Raw genomic sequence first — 22,500 nt, 5'->3', positions numbered from 1 at the left:
CTGTTTGTTACGTATGAATAAATTGCTGGAGTTTTAACGGTCGCACATACTTTTCGATAGCAATCTATTAGTAATTAAGAATTTATTTCGAGAAGGGAATTCGTATGTGGACAAACCTCCATGAAATTCTGAACATGGAACCTAATATATATCATTATTTATTATAAAGACCTACATTCTTTAGGCTATTCGTAAAATGGCAAATTTGTGCATCAACTTTTGTGAAACGTTGTTCGAAATATCTCTAATCAGTTACTTTCCAAAACGTTCCATTATCTTCAGGCTATTAGCAAATTAATTATAGGCATTTTTCATGAGAAATGACATTTTGTTATCCACGTCCTATTAAATTTTGTACAATAACCTTCAAATTCATTTCTGATTTCGTTTTACCTGTTTCAGCCGGTAATTTTTATTGTAACATGTGATCTGAAAGGTTACCGTAGCATTTTACTCCAATACTTCTCCAATATCTTCATCAAGTAATATTGATCTCGGCTCTCCTGGATTTAAACGAGATTATTTTCGAAATCCTTCCTGTCTGTTTCCTCGGTTATAATCTATTCATTCAAATAGATATTTCTGTTGGGTGATTGGCTAACTGGTTATCTTATTCAGTTTTAGACTGTACTGCTCATTATCGACTATGATTTTAGTTTTCCGCACTTATTCTGTCCGCCCCGCAGATCTTAAAATCTACTGACACTAGAAGGCTGCAAATCGCTATTTTGACCATCCACCTTTCAATCATCAAATATACCAAATTGCAGGCCTCTAGCCTATGTAGTTTTCATTTTATGAAAGGTTAAAGTTAGCTATGATATTACCAACATCACAGGCCACCACCGGGCCGTGGATAAAAGTTTTTTAGGCCGCGGCTGAGAGTTTCATACAGCATTATACGCTGTACAGAAAACTCAATTGTTCGAAAGAAATTTAATGATTTTTTTTTTTTTTTTTTTTTTTTTTTTGTTTTTTTTTTGCATAAATAAAACACGGATTAAATGGCTTCCTATATTTAACCGCAAAAATCTACAGACAGTGAACACCACTTTCGACTTCCCTTCATCCATTCACGGACCTGTCGCGCTGAAGAATGCTCCCTATAGTATGTAGCAACCCAAGGGTAAGGCCTTTCCGTCTCGATTATCTCTTATATTACCGCCAATTATTTGTTTTAACTATCTTGGTACACTCATATGATAATCATGTATTATCAATTTGACACTTATTTTCTCTATCGCCGGAGCTACGTTTTCAATCATTCTTACCAATACGAAATGTATTAATGTTTTACCAGCCACCAGTACAGCTCTTATTGCTACGAATAATTGAACTCGGTAGTAAATCGTCCTCATAATGTAATCTCCAGCGGGTCTGTAAAGCGAATTCCTTTGCTTGATCACTGAACTTCGTGCAAACAAAGGTTAAGTACACCCAGCCCCAAAGAAACCCACGGAAGTACCATTATGGCTTAAGAGGTTTACGGGCTCAAACACATCGGTGTTTGATTTACATTTCGCCTCAAACGAGTACCTGTCACGGAATGACATCTTCGTCGATGAGAGAGAAATAGCTTCAGCCTGTGCTACCTTCTTTTATTATTATTATTATTATTATTATTGTTTATTCGTTGCCCTTGGTTCGTACCGGTTATTGTAAATTTCAGATTTTTAGATGCAGTTTTTCTTTTCGATTACTGACCTTAATCAATTGTTATTCTTGGATATTGTTGCATATAGTGTTATATAGCAGGTATCTTAATAAGGGTATCTATTTATCTATTTGCATACGTACACATACATATATATATATATATATATATATATATAATATATATATATATATATATATATATATATATATGTATTTATATATATATATATATATATATATATATATATATATATATATATATATACATATATATATATATATATATATATATATATCTATGTATATATATATATATTATATATATATATATATATATATATATATATATATATACATATATTCGTGCATATATACGTTATTACATATAAATAAATATATGTCTTTGCGCATGCTCAAACTTAGAAAATTTTGTAAAGTTTGTCTACTTCATATTTCTTGGAGAATTACATCCATAATTTTGGCTGAAGCTGCTACTTTTCCCACAGTTTATTGGCGCATGTAGTTCACTTTAGTACAGTCAAATTTCCTTCTCGTAAAAAATAAATTATGACACGTAATTATCATAATCATATTTCATGGAACCATCTGTTATCTGTTTTTTCGAGAATAAGAAATGACTTGAGTTGAAATTTACGATTTCCTAAAAAGCTGCCCGTGGGACATAATGTCAGCGTACATCCATCTGAAATATTCTGATGCATGTTCACTGCGCACATTATTTTCCTTTTAATTCAAGAAGATTAGCAGAGAATTATTACTAAGTATAATCTGTTTGCGCTAAAAGAATTTTCCTTTGGTTTGACCTCTTTCGTAATCATGAGTTCAGAATCAATTTTTATTTTTAGTAATTCAGTTAGATTTATTTTACAGAGAAGAGCTCTAAGGTACAAATATTATTTTTTCTCTTTCTTTTTTTTTTTTTTTTTTTTACAAAGCTTCTAGAGACATGATTTTTTTTTAATTGAAAGGCAGAGTGGATTCTTAATGCCTCAGACTGGCAAAGTCTTAAGAGAGCTTTCAAAGTAGGTTGACAAATAGAAATCATTCACTGTAAATTACAAGTTGTACATAATTTACTTACTACTACGCCAATAGAGGTGCAATGGGTTTTGACGAACTGTGCCTAAATCTGTCTGTGCCCCCCCCCCCCCCCCCTTGCATCTGGACCGTTTTTGCCACACCATTGGGTAACGTTGACTAAAATCACCGTTTTCTCCCATCCATATATATATATATATATATATATATATATATATATATATATATATATATATATATACATATATATAAAAGAACACATTTGGCATTCTCGTGAAAAGGTCTCTCAGAATATTGATTTAATTTTTCCTCTACGAATACCAGATTAAAGCAGCACCTGGATAAACCATCCCCTAAGAAATCTACATATATGGTACGACTTTTGTTCAATTCGGTGCAGTAGTTTTGCCGTCTATAGCGAACATACACATATACATACATACATAGTTCGACCATCAGTTTTATATATATATATATATATATATATATATATATATATATATATATATATATATGTATGTATGTAATTATATATATATTATATATATATATATATATATATATATATATATATATATATATATATATGAATATTTATCACATCACCGTGATTCATATAAATCATTCGAGCTACAAATGTCCTTTAATATCTAATTCGCTCTACCTCGGAATTGATATATTTTCATATATGTACCTAGGGGAATTTTTTAGTCGCTAATAATTTCGTACCCCCATGGGATCGAACCACCGTCCATGGGGGTACGAAATTATTATCGACTAAAAAATTCCCCCTCGGTACATATATGAAAATATATCAATTCCGAGGTAGAGCGAATTAGATATTAAAGGACATTTGTAGCTCGAATGATTTATATGAATCACGGTGATGTGATAAATATTCATAACAAGGCTGCGTGGGTCAAACGCTCGAATCGGCTAGCATAGTGGTAGGGGGTTCCATATCGATTCTAATTACAAATACAACGATCGGCGTTGATTTGAAATGGTCAGAATCGATATAAACCTTTTGTGCCTCTCTTGATAGCCGTTTCGGCAGCGTCACTGTCCGATCCTGATTTCGTTCCCCGTCCAACTGGACGGTGGTTCGATCCCATGGGGGTACGAAATTATTATCGACTAAAAAATTCCCCCTCGGTACATATATGAAAATATATCAATTCCGAGGTAGAGCGAATTAGATATTAAAGGACATTTGTAGCTCGAATGATATATATATATATATATAATATATATATATATATATATATATATATATATATATACAAGTATATATCTATAGTATATATATATAGATATATATATATATATATATATATATATATATATATATATATAAAGAGGTTTACAAAAAGATGAACTCCAACTGCTCAGAAGCAGAGAAAAGACATTAAAGGATTATTATACAGGGCGGCAACTGACTACATTCATTTTTTTAAACTATGAAATCTTTTTTCACAATATATTTATCATAATAAAAGCCCCAAAAAGTTTTATATTGTTAGTAACACGGAGAAAGAAACTTCTAAGGACATTTTCAGTTTGCCTTATTTTAGTGGTTTTGAAACCATATAAATATTCTTAAAATCTTTTAGGGTTAACCTCATTTTTTCCTATAAGAACACACCAAAAGGACTGCTGATAAAAAATGGCCCCAAGGAACGCAACAACATAATATATTAAAGTCCATGTTTAGACTGCCCTTCGTTTTATATTGGCCAATCTAGTAAGGATTTAAAAGTAAGAATTAAACAGCATAAATATTCTGTCAAAATTGGGCACACATCCATTGCAATATTCATTCATTTAAGCGAAAATGACTACTGGATAAATTAGATTGGTAGTTCAGTAATTGCAAGATCAAAAGATGTCTTGTTATTAAATCTTTTAGAATCCCCCATTATGCAACTTATTTCCAATTATAATTCTAATGTCAGTTCTGGCCTTTATTATTTAGACCCTTGTATACATAACACGTTTGAGAATGACCTTAAAAATACAATCACAAACATAAATACAAATTAGTTGCTTTATAGACATTTTCTTTGTATATGTTTGTTTCATATATTTTTTTGAAATAGTTTGCCTTTCGAAAAAAGGTTTTATTGTTTAAGTTGTGTGTGTTCGTGTGTATTTGGTCAGTTGCCGCCCTTTACAATCCTTTTAATGTCTTGTCCTTGTTTCCTAGCAGTTTGCTTTAATCTTTTTGTAAACCTCTTAAATTGTACTCCTGTGTTTTTGGGAAGGTTGCTAATTCTCCAGTTATGTTGGATTCTATACTCTGTTTTTTTCCATCTGTCCATCCGCCTGTGGTGTTTTTGTATGGTAACACTGCGTCCCGGGCTTTAGATAGTTACATTCAGCTTACATTCAACGTTTATAATAATATTCTATTTCGAATATTAACGGTGTAATTCGCATACAGTAAATTATAAAAACACGTTTCAGTTGCAAATGTACACCCAGATATCCTTTTATTTACCTAAAACTTACACATAGCGTAACTATCTAAAGCCCGGGACGCAGTGTTACCATACAAAAACACCACAGGCGGATGGACAGATGAAAAAAAACAGAGTATAGGTACTTATTTCCCTTTAAAATACTTATCTCTCATTTATATAACCCTTCCTTGTATGATCACTTTCTTATGCATTTCAGTCTGCTAAGTAAAGGTCTTGCGGTACTCCACTGTTTCACTGCTTCACTTTTCTTTGTGGCTTTTATTTTCTATTTATATTATATATATATATTATATTATAGATATCTATATATATATGTGTGTGTGTGTGTATATATCGAGCTACAAATGTCCTAATAACATTTAATCCGCTCTACCTCGGAATTAATATATTTTCATATATGTACCGAGGGGGAATTTTTTAGTCCGATAATGAATTTTCGTTACCCCCATCGGGATCGAACCACCGTCCAGTTGGACGGGGAAACCGAAAATCAGGATCGGACAGCTGGACGCAGTGCCTGCCGAAAACGGCTATCAAGAGAGGCAAAAGGTTTATATCGATTCTGACCATTTCAAAATCAACAGCCGAATCCTCGTTTGTATTTGTAATTAGAATCGATATGGAACCCCCTCCACTATGCTAGCCGATTCGAGCGTTTTGACCCACGCAGCCTTGTATGAATATTTAATAACATCACGTGATTATAGAAACTCGAGCTACAATGTCCTTTAATATCTAATTCGCTCTACCTCGATTGATTATTTTCATATATGTACCGAGAATTTTTTGTCAATAATAATTTCGTACCCCCCTGGGATCGAACCACCGTCCGTTGGACGGGGAACGAATCAGGATCGGAGTGACGCTGCCGAAACGGGGCTATCAAGAGAGGAAAAGGTTTATCGTTCGACCATTTCAAATCAACGCCGACTCGTTGTTTGTAATTAGAATCGATATAACCCCCTCCACTATGCAGCCGATTCGAGCGTTTGACCCACGCAGCCTTGTTTATGAATTTATCACATCGTATTTCATAAATATCTCGAGCTACAAAATCCTTATATAATCGCTCTACCCTCGGAATTGTATATATATGTACCGAGGGGGGAATTTTTATCGATAATAATTTCGTACCCCCATGGGATCAAAACCCACCGTCCAGTTGGACGGAACGAAATCAGGATCGGACAGTGACGCTGCCGAAACGGTAATCAGAGAGGCAAAAGTATATCGGTTCTGACTTCCTGCAAACAACGCCGATCTCGTGTATTTGTAATTAGAATCGATATGGAACCCCCTCCACTATGCTAGCCGATTCGAGCGTTTGCCCGCAGCCTTGTTATGAATATTTTATCACATCACCGTGATTCTATATCGAGCTACAAAATGTCCTTTTAATACTAATTCGCTTACCTCGGAATTGATATATTTTCATATATGTACCTGGGGGAATTTTTTAGTCGATATAATTTCGTACCCCAGGGATCGAACCACCGTCCAGTTGACGGGGAACGAAATAGGACGAGTGAGCGCCGAAACGGTATCAAGATGAAAAAAAACAGAGTATAGGTACTTATTTCCCTTTAAAATACTTCTCTCATTTATATACCCTCCTTGTATGATCACTTTCTTATCATTTCAGCTGCAATAAAGGTGCGGTACTCCACTGTTTTCATGCTTTCACTTTCTTTGCTTTTAACATTTATATATGATTTATATATATAGATATATATATATATATATATATATATATATAATATAATATATATATATATATATATCGAGCTACAAAGTCCCCTACTTTAATCCGCTCTACCCCGGAATTAAATATATTTTTTCATATATGTTTAACCGAAGGGGAATTTATTCAGCGATAATAGAATTGCCGGCCGACGGACACGAAACCATCGACATCTTCAATTCCAGGACTGGCAGTGAAGCCTTAGCCAACCTCGCCACCGCAAGAGATCTCTTGCGGTGGCTGGGTTGGCTAAAGGCTTCACTGCCAGTCCTGCAATTGAAGATGTCGATGGTTCGTGCCCGTCGGCCGGCAATTCTATTATCGCTGAATAAATTCCCCTTCGGTTAAACATATATGAAAATATCTTAATTCCGAGGTAAGAGCGAATTATCATATTATAGGACATTTGTAGCTCGATATATGTATATGAATCACGGTAATGTGATAGGACTTATATATATATATATATATATATATATATATATATATATAATATATATATATATATATATACACATATATATTATATATATATATATATATATATATATAATATATATATATATATATATATAGATTATATGTATATATATATATATATATATATATATATATATATATAATATATAAATATATATATATATATATATATATATATATATATGTATGTATATATATATATATATATATATATTATATATAATATATATATATATGATGAATGTAAAGAACTGATAACTAACATAATTATATCCGCAGGATAACACAGACCCTAACTTAATTCTGACAGTAAGCTAATCCGCTGCATCACCTGAAGTCCCTAGATGCATCGATCTCCCCTAGATGCATTCTCCGTTGATGATTAATGATGCCAATCAGTTTTGGGCCGTTTACAAATGGCCGTCTATTACCGTTGCCTAATCGAAATGCGAAAACGACAAAGACAATGGATGTCGTCATTGTACCGGGCCACAGGGTCATGGTCAAGGATTTGTTTAATAATTCTCCAGTTCTTTTGATGAAAGGGCTGAAATAAAGGAAAGGGTGGGCCGTATTGTCACTGCTTTCATAATAGTGATATTTATTCATTGTGATTTATTTTTGGGTAGAGATGGTGAATATTTAAACTTCATTGTACATTAATTAGATTAGATTAGTTACATGTCAGACGAATCATTTTTTCGCTTATTCGATTATTATTGTTGTTGTTGTTGTGGAGGTGGGGGTGTGGTTTGGTAGGAAGGCCCTTTAGAAAAGCCTAAAGAGGTCTGAAAAAGGTGTTTCTTGTTGAGTTAAAGATACATAAATTTCAGGATATGAAATTTATGATTTACAATGAAAATGTAAAAAAATGAATACTGTGTATGTTAAACAGTACAAAAAAATTATGTTCTGATAAAATATAACGTATTTATTTTAATTTTCGTTGGTGTAGCGATGATCTATTTGACTGTACAAATATTTTAGCACGTATTAACTTACGTTAAGTTAGGAATATAATGTTGCACGCGTCTGATAAAGCTGGAGGTCGGATCACGCCTTGTTTTTTTTATATTTACCTCTACTTTTGCTTTAGGCTGACGTTTTCAGTTTAGTTTGTATATAATATGTATCATAACGATTTATCAAATAGCAAGACGTGAGATAATGAAAATGAAAAAAGATATAATAATAATAATAATAATAATAATAATAATAATAATAATAATAATAATAATAATAATAATAATAATAATAATAACAATAATAATCGTCTTATTGTTTTACAGTCACAATGCAGGTCAATTCTTAAAATAAAGTCCTTTATATATATATATAAATATATAGAATATATATAAATTATATATATATATATAATATATAATTATATATATAATATAATATATATAAGATATATATATATATATATATAATATAGTATATATAATAATATATATATATATTTATATATATATATATATTATAATATATATAATATAGTATATATCAATATATAATATATATATTATTATATATATATATATATATACTTATATAGTATATATATAATATAATATATTTTATATAATACTATAAAATATAAATTATGTATAATATATATAAATTATATATAATATATATATATAACTTATATATATATACTATATATATATAGATATATACATATATATATATATATAATATATATATATAATCTATATATATTATATATATACATATATATATATATATATAATATACAATTAAAGAGTCGCCACACGCGGCCACACACACACATATGTATGTATGTATATATATATAATATATCTATATATATATATATATCATATATATATATATATATATATATATATATACCTATACATACATACATACATATATATGTGTGTGTGCCCGCGTGTGGCGACCTCTTAGTTGTATTGGGATCTCAATCGTCTGCTAAGTAAATTGTTTCTTCGACTCATAGAAGAGAGAAACCTGTATGGGCATGCTTCTTTAAGTCGACGTACCTAGCAAATTAGGTACCTGGTAATTAGACGACTGTGTTGGTTTCAAGAACGATTAATGGAAAGGCATAGAGTTAACAAATGAATTCCAAAACTAAGATTTTATATACACACATATATACGTATATGTATTTATGTGTATATACGCATGTGTGCATGTATGTATATTATACGATCACAACTAAGACGTGAAGATTGCATATTATTAGTACCTAGCGCTTTCGTGTATTCTTGATACACCTCATCAGGGTACACTATATTGTACCCTGATGAGGTGTGTCAAGAATGCACGGAAGTCGTAGGTAATGCTACTTTTCATTTTTTCCTGATGGCTCTTGATGTGTATATATATATATATATATATATAATTATATATATATATATATATATATATATATATATATATATGATAGTCTTATTTCGTTACTGTAGGTAATCTCTCTCTCTCTCTCTCTCTTCTCTCTCGTCTCTCTCTCTCTCTCTCTCTCTCTCTCTCTCTGATTAAGTATATCACATATTGTCTTTCCTTGCTCGTCTGAAGTGAACTGCCACTATAGATAGAGTAATCAATCAATGGAAAGTACTAAGTCCGAGAACGTCTGAAAAATATTACATGTGGCCGCTTTCAGTATAAAAGCTTTGTATATCTCCATACATCATTAAGAAATAATAAAAAAAGACCGGATCCTAATCAAGATCACAAAATCTTCTACATATTTTCATTCCACCATAGCCAACTCCTTCCCGAATCTTCACTCAAATCATCCAATGTTTTTTCAAAGTATCTTTTTGTAGATGAACTGATTTTCTTTTAGTTTTCGTGAACTGACAGTGATGAGAAAGCAGACGAAAGAAGGTGAGCTTGAGTACGTGGGTAATAAAAGTGTATAATAATGTATATTACAAATGTTTTACTAAGGAAACGTGGGTATTCGATTCATCTCTAGGATATTGGCTGTCGTGTGGGTTTAATATCTGAATAACTGAAATTATGGTCATTACATTCGTTGACGATTTAATACAGGTATTATCAGGGGTGCATTTGATTACTTCATAACTTCCTAATCCAAAGAAATTTTATTGGTTAGCGGTCTTTGTTTGCAGTTAAATTTATAGAGTTCTGGTGGTGGGACTAATCCGTTGACAAAGCGTTTGATAGTCCCGTTGGTTTTAATGTTATTTGCATGAAGATTTTGTTGGTCGTAGTTGCTTGTTGCTTAATAGAGTCATATTCTGGGGGTCACTTTCGTGTACTACATCATTCGATGAGACTTTACCTTGTGCTTTACATTATCATATACTGCTTCAAAGCACTTTAACATGTCTGAAGGAAGATTTGGAACCCAAACAAAACAAACAGGTAACATGACTCCTCCACACCAGGGGATGGAAGTTGGATCCAGAGGCTGAAATACTTTTAGAGCCCTTAATTAAAATGATAATCCGATGTGGCAGGCCACCGATTAATCTGCAGTGAACAAATTGAGGTCTAAAGCCCGAGACTATTATGGACTCAATCCACTAGTCATATGAATATGGATATGAAGATTTATGGAAATATTTGACAACTTTGCTCCTTTCAGTAACTTTTTGTTGTAAAGGGGACTGTTGCTAAATTGAATTTATTAGCGATTATTGACAAACAAAAACAGTTTATGTATTGTTGTGTATACATCATCTGTAGATGTACGGAGGACTATTCAACATCTGTATATGTATATATCTACGTGTGTGTATATATATATATATATATATATATATATATATATATATATATATATATATATATCATATCTATATATATATATATATATATATATATATATATATATCATATATATGATATATATATATATATATATAATATATATATATATATATATATATATATATATATATATAATATATATATATAGATAATATATAGTATATATATATATATATATATATCTATATATATATATCTATATATATATATATATATATATATATATATATATATATATATATATATATATGATGTGTATGTATGTATAACTGAATCACGAAAGTTAGGAACGTGATAAATCCATAAAATAAAGATATATGCCACGGAGGAAAATAAACGACGCAGTATCCGCGAGACCTTTCGACGTTAAACGTCCTGTGTGTCGGTGCGTGCGAGTGTGTGTTTGTGTGTTTATGTTTACGTATAGGATGAAGTGAACGCAGTAAGGACGAAAATTATATTTTGTGTGGCATCTCCGCCCTTTATTGAACGATGATGGAGGAGAACTATTCACACAAGGAGTTTTTAAATGACAAGCAATTAAGAATAGAGCCCGGCTAGGTTCCAGTTAAGCCTGGAGGATAATGCTGTTCATTTCATTTAAATTGAGATAAGAAAAAAAATATGGTCGATCTTATCTGCTTTCCAGATCATTACGACAAATTCGTTTTTTTTTATCACAGCTGCTTTGAGTATCTGATCTTTGAAGCATGAAATTACAAAAACAATTTACGATGGATTCTTTTTTTATGTAGTGGATTGTTTTGTTTTTATGATGTAAATTATGAGAATTCTGATAAGCGTATTATAACATTAGTTGGTTATCGTATCCCATTCAAGACCATGTTACGCGTATCTTTGGGCATTACCTATCACCCGTAAATGGCAGTGAGCAAAGATCCTACTATATAAAGGAAGATTGCTTTCATAAATCTTGATGATATCTAGGTATGAGATTTTTTTCTCTTTTTGTCTTTCTGTATATAAAGCAATACTTGCGTAAAAAAATTTTAGGTAGGCTTTCGACAATGTTCGGATTTCTCTTTTGTTTTTAATGTAGAACTATTTTGCAAAAAGGAAAAAGAAAAAATCTTTCGTTTTTAATGCAGAACTATTTTGCAAAAAAAAAAAAAAAAAAAAAGCGATATGCTATGGACCTCCCAATGTTTGATACATCAGCCTTTAGTTTGCCCACAGGAAAGTGTACTACATGGCCGCAATAATGTCTATATTTTCTTCGCAATTTGACTTTTGTAAGAATGGTCAAAGGTCATGAATGAATTGTGGGCGTCACAGTAACTGACATGTTTCCACCATTTTTGAAGCCAGGAGTGCGAAAAAAAATCCTGAAATACCTTTTACCTTTCCTGTAGCAATTTGACATTTATAATGAAGGGTCAGAGGTCACACTTACCGTAAATTGTGAGCGTCACAATGGCTGACAGCGTCGGAGAGTTATTGAAGTCTACCCGACATCTGTATCTACCCGAGTCGGACCCGAGCGCTCTGTCGAGTACCAAGTGGGAGCCCGTGTACTCGGTCCTTATTCGATCTTTCAGTTTAGGATCGACAAACTCTTGCTTCTCCACGCCTTCTCGTAGGTCTAATCTGATGGAGAAAAAAAGGTAAATATGTACAAGCTTCGTCAGCAAACTTAAAAAAATCAGTCGTATAAATGTTAACAAGATTTGATGGAGGTTTAAGAGATTAAAAGGTATAAGATGCACCAGAGTCGTGCAACAAGTCATATTTCTCACCATGGTTGATTGATTGCAGGTCAAGCTGGTTTTATGGCAGCGTGACATAGGACGAATTCGTGAGCGACGTTATGTGCAAAACAGACTAAAAAATCCTGGTGTGGCCCCATAGCCTCACCAGATAACTGTGACTCCAACGATGTTCCATTATTCATAAGGCTATTAGAAAATTTTCCAAGAAATTACGAATTTAAATCACATGCACAGATATACATACAGGCATATACACATACCTTGCATGAACGCACACATACATGCATGAATAAATGCGAAAACACATCTAAATTTATGTATATATATATATATATATATATATATATATATATATATATATATATATATATATATATATATTATATATATATATATGAGAGAGAGAGAGAGAGAGAGAGAGAGAGAGAGAGAGAGAGAGAGAGTTCGTATCATGAAATAACGCGTAATTAGAAATAAAACCGTATGCTGTGAATAAGACCACGGTAAAGGGGGAAGAACTAACTTTTTTCTGTACTAAAAAGAAACAGTTCCTTTAATATTTACAACTATATCTTTACACTGCAGCGAATACTCATAATATTAGCCTGATGCGTATCGCAGAAGTAGCGAGGTCCTTAGCGGTGGGGTCTCTGTTAAAAAATTCTTATCAAATCGATTTATCGAACCGGCAGAAATTATAGATAGCTTGGTTGCTGGATAGGACTAACCAAGGGTTTAATCCTTCACAGGCCAGCAAAAAAAGAGCGTCCCATTAATGTCGATAATATCACAGAATACTAAAAGGCACTGATGATTGTATTCAACTGGATTTGAATTCTTTGAATACTGTTTTCTTAATGTACTATGCTTGGTTTTAGTGAATACAAGATTGTGGTAGTAACTGCAAAATCATTACAAAGATGTATGAATGTCTTTTGAATTCAAACAGACACCCACAGATGTACACACACACACACACACACACACACACACTATATATATATATATATATATATATATATATATATATATATATATATATATATATATATATATCATTTATATATACATATATATATATATATATATATATATATATATATATATATATATATATATATATATATATATATATAAGATTAGCATATTTACAACTTTCCATAACATTATTATGAAATCCATTGGAAATAAACTTTTGCTTTTGGTTGCAAACCTCTTAAAATCCAGATCCCACGCCTCAGACTAATGCATTGCTTTTAAATCCTGCGTATATCACCTTATTACTTATTTTTCCTTGAATTCACTGACCATTTATTGAAATTTCGCGCTATTCTTAGTAGTCAATCGACTTCTACTAGCATTTAAGTAAAAGAATAAATCAAGGCATTAAAGTAAAAGAATAAATAACAGGATTCTGACTTTTAAAGTTGTCATGATTAACAACATTCAAATTTTAATAATAATTTACAAAATTTAAGTTCAGTGACAATTAACAAAACTTAAAATTTAGTGATAATTAATAAAATTTTAAGTTCAGTGATGATTGACAAAATTCAAAGTTCAGTGATGATTGACAAAACTAAAGCTCAGTGATAATTAACAAAACTTAAAGTTCTCTAACAAAATTCAGTGAATATTAACAAAATTCGAAGTTGAATAATAATTAACAAAATTCAAAAGTCTAGTTATAATCAACAAAATGTAAAGTTCAGTGATAATTTAAAAAAATTAAAGTTCCGTTATAATTAACAAAATTTCAAGTTCAGTGATGATGAAAAAAAAATTAAAGTCCAGTAATAATGAAAATAAATAAAATTCAATGATAATTAACAAAATTTAAAGTTCAGCGAATACTGAAAAAAAAATCAAAGTTCAGTGATAATTAACGAAATATAAAGTTCAGTGACACTTGGAAAATTTAATGATTAGTGATAATTAAAATAAATTAAAGTTCAGTGATAATTAAGGAAATTTAAAGTTCAGTGACACTAAAAAAATTTATATTTAGTGATAATTAACAAAAATTAAAGTTCAGTGATAATTAAGGAAATTTAAAGTTCAGTGACACTTTAAAATTTTTATTTTTGGTGATAATTAACAGAAATTAAAGTTCAGTGATAATTAACTGAAATTAGTATTCGGTAATAATTACCGAAATTTAAAGACCAGTGATAAGTAAAAAAAGTTAAAGTTCAGTATTAATGAACTCATTCTAAAATTCAATGCTAATTTTTTTATTTACATTTCAGTAATAATTACCACCATAATGAAAATGAAAACTTAACCTTCAGTTAAAAATTAGCACCTAATTTTTGTAATAAACCTTAAAATATTACTCTTTTTATTTATTTGCTTTTTACTTTTGAACGTACATTATTTTACATGATTCTCCGAAGTGAGATTTGAAATCGACATAAGGTATAGGTGTGAGATTCATTGAATGTTTATTTTGCATAAAAAAAAAACCAAAGACTAAAAGCTTTGAAGGCGACTGGAGAAGAGATTCCTGACGTTACTAAAAATAATATTGCGGTCGATTTGATGAAATTCTCTCTCTCTCTCTCTCTCTCTCTCTCTCTCTCTCTCTCTCTCTCTCTCTCTCTCTCTCTCTCTCTCTCTCTCTTTGCTCTAGTGCTTACTAACATCCTGCTTGCTTCCTATTTTTCTAACCAGTGTGGGTTCGAATCCAACATGGGAATGCGAATTTCTTCATTGATTTTATTTCCTTTAAGATTTAAATGGTAATAGGGCCAAAATAGACAAGGAATAGAAGAGTTAAGGGGGTATTGTATCCATTTCTAAACTTACAAATGGCGGATGGTCATATTCGATAAACGTACGAATCTATATGAATTAAAATGAAGAAATTAAGAGGAGGGGCTGTTATAACAGCTGTAAAACGAGACAATACATCTAACTGTAACTGCGCAAGATCTTAAATGTTTACATCGAATATACTACATCTGACCATTCTAAGTTACTTAACAAACAAAAGGAAATGTTTATACTTACGTATAGAAAGGCAACCTGGCACCGTCCTTATACCAGAGAACCAGGTTTGGTGTATCACCAAGGTGACTGCGTGCCACCATGCAGGGCAGGTGCGTGATCATGCCTTCCACTCCTTGGACTGAGCTCTGTGGCCCTGCGAAAGTATCAACAGAAACAAGCTTTTAGTTTTCGCTGTTATTGGCAGTTGGTGGTGAAATATGCAAGCTAGTTACACGAAAATAAAAACAAGTTCCTTGTAAGTTTGCTGGGAAAAGACAACGACTTTTCTGACTGAACAATTTCTTTGCATATTCAAATGAGCAATCCCCTTGAGGAACATTTTTCAGCCTCATATATTTATGTTATAGCTTTATGTAAAATATTCAATGCTTATGGTCGACGGGCTTTATGTATATATATATATATATTATATATATATATATAATATATATATATATATATATATATATATATATATATATGTGTGTGTGTGTGTGTGTGTGTGTGTGTTTATATATATATATATATATATATATATATATATATATATATCTATATATATATATATATATATATAGATATATATATACCATATATATATATATATATATATATATATATTATATATATATATATATATACATATATACACTAGTTTAGGTTTCAGGATATAACAAAAATATACCTTATTATTATATTTTGTCCCACAGTAAAATCAAAACAATTCTAGCCTCGTTCTCTCATGAAACAAGAAGCTATTCATAGAAATACCCGTCATTCAAAGTATAGATAATGATGAATACCAGTTCTCCTGAGAAGCTTGGGGATGAAGATGATTAACTGGGTGACTAATTTTTGTGTTAATCAGATGATTGGATTCTGGAATTTTGCTGTGGGGATAGTGCTGCCATCTTTAAGTACGTCATGACACTTATTCCGGCAGCTAATCCTATAAATATCATAAATAGGACTCACTCGAACCAGAGCCTCTCGTGGGACCTGTTCTTTATCATTTTATAGGCTCTGAATGACATCACATAAATACCCAAATCATACGGTATCCACTAAGATATCTGTTCCCTGTGGTATCACCTTCAACTCTCTTAAATCTAATGGATTTTCCTCATGTATAATCTTTCCTAGCTCAGTATAGCGCATAAACTAAAGATTTAAATATTCCGACTGTCATGATAAATCAGGTGAGCTGTTTTTTATCCATTACTCCTCACTATATATGTCAAAGGTAGAAATTCCGAAAGATCTATGCGTGAAAAGTGAGCGTGAATTTCATGGCATCAAATGCTTCTAATGGGAAAAAAAGCTTTCTAGATCGATGTGACGCCATTTTGTCTCTATGAGTAAATCAGTAGATTTGTAGGCTAAGTGCTTCACTAAAATGAATTAGTTAGAATGGAATGTGGAAAATTAACTATCACTAACTTCTGCAAGAATGCACACACACACGCAAATACACATATGTATACATGTATATGTATGTATGTATGTATGTATGTATGTATGTATGTATGTATGTACATACATATATAAGTGTGTGTATGGATTAATGTTGGTATCCTTAGTGGTTTTCTTCTCAACTCTAAGCACTTCAATTCGAAGTCATCATTCATCTGCAGTTTCAAAAAGACACAATTCAGGGCAAGTGTCTTGCCATTTTTCCTCCCGTGCGTATAATTCAGTCTCCGTGTTCATTAGATTATGCATAATGTGACCACTTATATTCCATTGTGCCTCTGCTTCCAATACATTATTCTTTATCCATTTCGTCTCGTAGATATCGTCATTTAATCCATTTTTTTTTTATTCCCGGTCGTTTCGTTTGTCATCCAATATCTCTAGTATAATAGGCGCCGGTGTTTACTCAAAATTTTGCGCTGTTTATAGGTCCAAAATTCTGCTTTCTATTCATAATGCGACCGGCATGTGTCACAGGCTTGATGTTTATTGCCCTATCAATCAAAGATATTGCCAGCCCCGTCCTCATCATTCATATATTGGGGCTGGATGGGGGTGGGGGGAATGGGGTTCTTGGGTGCGGGCGTTCGGTTTGGATATCGCTATTACATATTTGACATTAATCAGACAAATATTGGAAAACGGTAGGCAGTGTCGTTCTTCGTCTAATCTTTTCCGCTTCTTATCGTCGTAACCCATTTTTTATATACTTTCTTGCTCTAGAAATAATAATAATAATAATAATAATAATAATAATAATAATAATTATAATAATAATAATTAATTAAAATAATTATAATTAATATAATTATTATTATTATTATTATTTTATTATTATTATTATTATTATTATTATTATTATTATTCTTATTATTATATACTGAGTCATATTTCAAGCTCTGTGAAGCTTGAAAACAAAATGAGAACATTGGATATGCAGGACTAAAATAATCGTGGTTGAAAAAAAGTTAGTCTGTCCTTTTTATGGTTTTTCCAGTTGGATGTTTCTTTTATACATGTCATTCATAATTAGGCATCTTACCGTCTTATTATTCATTCATCTGACAATCTTTCTGTCACATAAGGATTTAGCAACAGATATTCTTGACGTTTTTTCGGGTAAAGAAATGTAATATATAATCTTTGGAATCTGCACGTCTTATGGATATATATATATATATATATATATATATATATATATATAATTAATAATATTATTATATTAATATATCATATATATTATATACCTCAGTATGACTACATATACGATTCATTTTGTGAACGTACATTTACCTGTCATATATTCTTATATCTATATCTCCAAATGTCTCTCATTTATCATTCATTTTATTCATGCTCCACAAAACCAGCACAGTGTATTAGCTGGAATAAATCGATTACTAAAGTATGTTTACTTTCTTTCAACATAGCATATCAAGACCCTAGCAAATGATCCGTGTGAAACAAGATATTATTATTATCATTTGAGTAGATACAACCTGCTCACATAGAACAAAAGCATACGGAGTCATTGACTTAAAATTTAAGCTTCCACAGAATGCTGGTTTTAACCTCACGCCGCAGACCCTACAATGCAGCAGTAACTGGTCATGATACACAGCCAGTGATATTTTCATCGACCTGGGGGAGACGCAAACTCGCGACATCCAAGTGACATTCCACGACACTAACCACTGTAACAACAGAGTAGCTGAATATGAATAAATGATACTGCATTAAATACATCTGTTATAATTCATTTATTCTACCTTGCTCCCTACGCTCGGCACGATCAGATGCAAATTGAACGAAAGACGTAACAGCACTAACGCACAGGCTCACTGCTACTATATACTACTATATACGATGAAACCTATTCATATGGAGCAAGCCCAAAGGGGCCATGACTTGGAATTCGAGCTACCAAAGAATATACTAGTCATTCGGAAGAAGTAAGAGGGCGTGAAAAGAAGTACAGAAGGAAGAGATTCCACTTATTAACAAAGATTAATTAATGATTTGTTGATGGGAATTGTTCATATGGCTCTTCCATCATGATGGTGTGTTAATGAGCTCGCTTAACTATAAATAGCAGCCTTTCCGGGAACTTATATAATATTGAAACAGAATCTCTATTTCACCACTTATTCTTTACACATGTTGAATATTCTCCCGCCCCTTGAGACACTTAAACTCACATGAGATGCTGCATTAAACAGATTGCGTTATATCTGTCCTCTCTCACAGGAAATTTATGTCAGGATGATGTTGTGACGTTAAGCTTCAGATATAATAATGATAACAATAATAATGATAAAGTTACTCCAATGCGACCAATTTTTGCTTCATGTAACTTAAATATGGCGTGTGATAGCCGTAGGGTTTGAGTTCTCAGCATATACAGAAAACGTTCTAGAAATACGAAGAGTTGTATGCTCAGCCTCGATACCCTACGGTTATCACGCGCCATATTTAACTTACATGACGCAAAAATTAGTCACTTAATACAGAATTATTATTATTATTATTATTATTATTATTATTATTATTATTATTATTATTATTATTATTATTATTATTATTACTTTTCTTTTATAAATTCCTTTCGATCCATCCAAATGACAATGACCATATTCAATAAGTTTTGGCGGAGATGAACGCCAACGTCTGAATAAAGTTTAAAGAGTAAATAAAAGGAAATAAAAATTAAGCAGAATGCGTATAATGATTGCAAATTATATCCCCTGATAAGAAATTATATAAGTCACAACGTTGATCCCTATAAATTTTACGTCTCCTTTGCCAAAGTACAGGACGTATTAAAAAAAAAAAAACATACGATAGTCATTCGCCTGGGCGTGGCAAATAGGGATCTACCTCTGCGTGCTCAAAGCTGGACTACTATTCTGCTTCGAACTTAAGAGAAATACCTTGAAAATATTGTAATTCGAGACAATGGCCTCTTGAAACTTGCGTGGAGAGAGTCACGGAACGTTCGCCTATTCCCAACGGCACGTTTGAGTCTCTCCTTCGCGAGGAGGATTTCAATAGATCTTTTATCCGTGCTTAAGTGTGTTTGCCGTGCCTCGTTCGCGTGCCACGCCGTGCTGAATGGGGAAAAACTGTCTGAGGCAGCTCGGGTGTTTGGTTCTTCTTTGTGTTACTCATGTTTGGAGAAGATTTGTCCCGAAAATATGAAGATTTCTCGCTGAATGTTATGCGCGGCGAATGGGGGAAAAAAAGGATATGGGCTCGCTTTCCGTTTTAGAGTAGGTGTTTTATGTCTATTTGTATGATTATCATCGTGAACTTATAGCTTTCATTCAAAACGTTCTTGGTCTCTCAGGTAGCGTCATAGAGGAAGAAATCGGTTCGCTATTGTTTTTTCACCATGGCCGTTGTTACACTTTGGACGGCTTTATGCAAAGAAGATGCCTTACCTACGGGACTTCGGTTTGATAAAGAGGGAATAAGAGGCAAGATGAGAACTTTTGGACTCGGCACAAATAACTGAAACGTAAAAACCCCAGTGCATTTACTCCACGAGCATTTAAGCCCTTCATTCCAGTCACCAGGGTAAAATATTGCCTCCTGGTCCCCAAATTATTCATCCAGGATATGGATGAATTCCTTATTGGTTTCTAAATGAGACAGTGGAGATTGAATTTTACTTCTGGAGGCAGATGCAAATCATGGCAGTCCCAATTTAGTGAGTACAGGACATGCGACAATTGAAAACGTGTCGTAATATCCTGACTGATTTTCCGCTATGTCATGCCTTTATTTTCTTTTTTTTTATAATTTAACTGTCACACTTCCGAAGCGTAAAAAGCCTCATTTTTGGTTTAACCCTCCCGATTATTATATCGTGATGGCGCTTCAGAATCCGTAATGCTAAGGCCATCTCGTTTCTGAGCTGTGCTATTCGATTTAATTTGAAAAGGAGGAATAGAAACGCAATGTTTCGATCGCTCGCTTTAACTCTGACTCAAATATAAAAGGAGATCCGAGTCGAAAGCGTTTTTAAAGTCAACACTTTCCCCCTAATCTAGTGTTAAAATTGTCGACAACATTCTTGCATTCCTCAAATATTCCAAATATTGATCATAATATTATTCATAATAGTCCAATGGCCCAGCACAGAAAACTTCATCTTACTAGCACGATCAATTATATGCCATTTGCAATTTGCGAAAAGTGGTAACGGTTGATGTTTTGGCATTCTAAGTTCCCTACTAGACGAGTGGGTTTCGTAATCGACCATCAATCAGAGGAATTTATTCCTGGTGATTAGAAATTTATCTCTCGAGATAATGTGCTTCAGATCCCACAATAAGCTGTAGGCCCCGTTGCTAAGAATCCGATTGGTTCCTAGCCACGTAAAAAAATACCTAATCCTTCGGGCAGGCCTGGGAGAGCTGGTAATGAGCTCAGTGGCCTTGTAAAACTATGATCTACTTAACTTTGGAAGTCCAGACCAGCATTCGTCTTTTCTACTAGCCAAGCCGGGTTTGAATTCCACACTCCTCTTCATAATGGTCAGATAGTAAATCACGACCTGACCGTATTTTGCGTTCGTTTGAATCTTGAATTGCATCTAGTGACATACAAAAGGAGCAACCTGTATTTTACAACGACAGGACCTGGGGAGTTGTGTAGAGTGAAATGGGGGATTATTACGCGGTAAATCCAAAGCTTTTGCTCACTGTTACTTAGGACTCTATGTAGATAAGGTTCAGAACTTTTTGAATCATCCCAGTACAGAATGTTAAATGTTACACACACACACACACACACACACACACAAACACGCACACACATACGCTCGCGCGCACACACACACACACACAAATATATATATATATATAATATATATATATATTATATATATATATATATATATATATATATAATATATATATATATATATTGATGATATATGATCATCAATAACTACACAATTCTGCAACTACATCTGCTGTTACACACACACACACACACAATATATATATAGATATATATATATATATATATATATATAATATATATATATATATATATATATATATATATCTATATATATTGTGTGTGT

General features: G+C 32.2%; 1 protein-coding gene across 1 annotated transcript in view; it reads right to left on the bottom strand.

Annotated features, from left to right (window-relative positions):
* LOC135226188 (hemicentin-2-like) overlaps positions 1-22,500 on the bottom strand; it is a 207,998-nt gene that overhangs the window by 63,957 nt on the left and 121,541 nt on the right. The window contains exons 3-4 of the mRNA XM_064265631.1: positions 15,957-16,089; positions 12,629-12,822 (exon numbers count right to left, since the gene is read on the bottom strand). Of these exons, the coding sequence (XP_064121701.1) occupies positions 12,629-12,822; positions 15,957-16,089 (327 nt within the window). The remainder of the gene's footprint in view (positions 1-12,628; positions 12,823-15,956; positions 16,090-22,500) is intronic.

This window comes from Macrobrachium nipponense, chromosome 14 (assembly GCF_015104395.2).
Source record: "Macrobrachium nipponense isolate FS-2020 chromosome 14, ASM1510439v2, whole genome shotgun sequence".
Lineage (NCBI taxonomy): Eukaryota > Metazoa > Arthropoda > Malacostraca > Decapoda > Palaemonidae > Macrobrachium > Macrobrachium nipponense.
The sequence above is the reverse complement of the archived record's forward strand: the minus strand, read 5'-3'. Positions and strand labels throughout refer to the sequence as shown.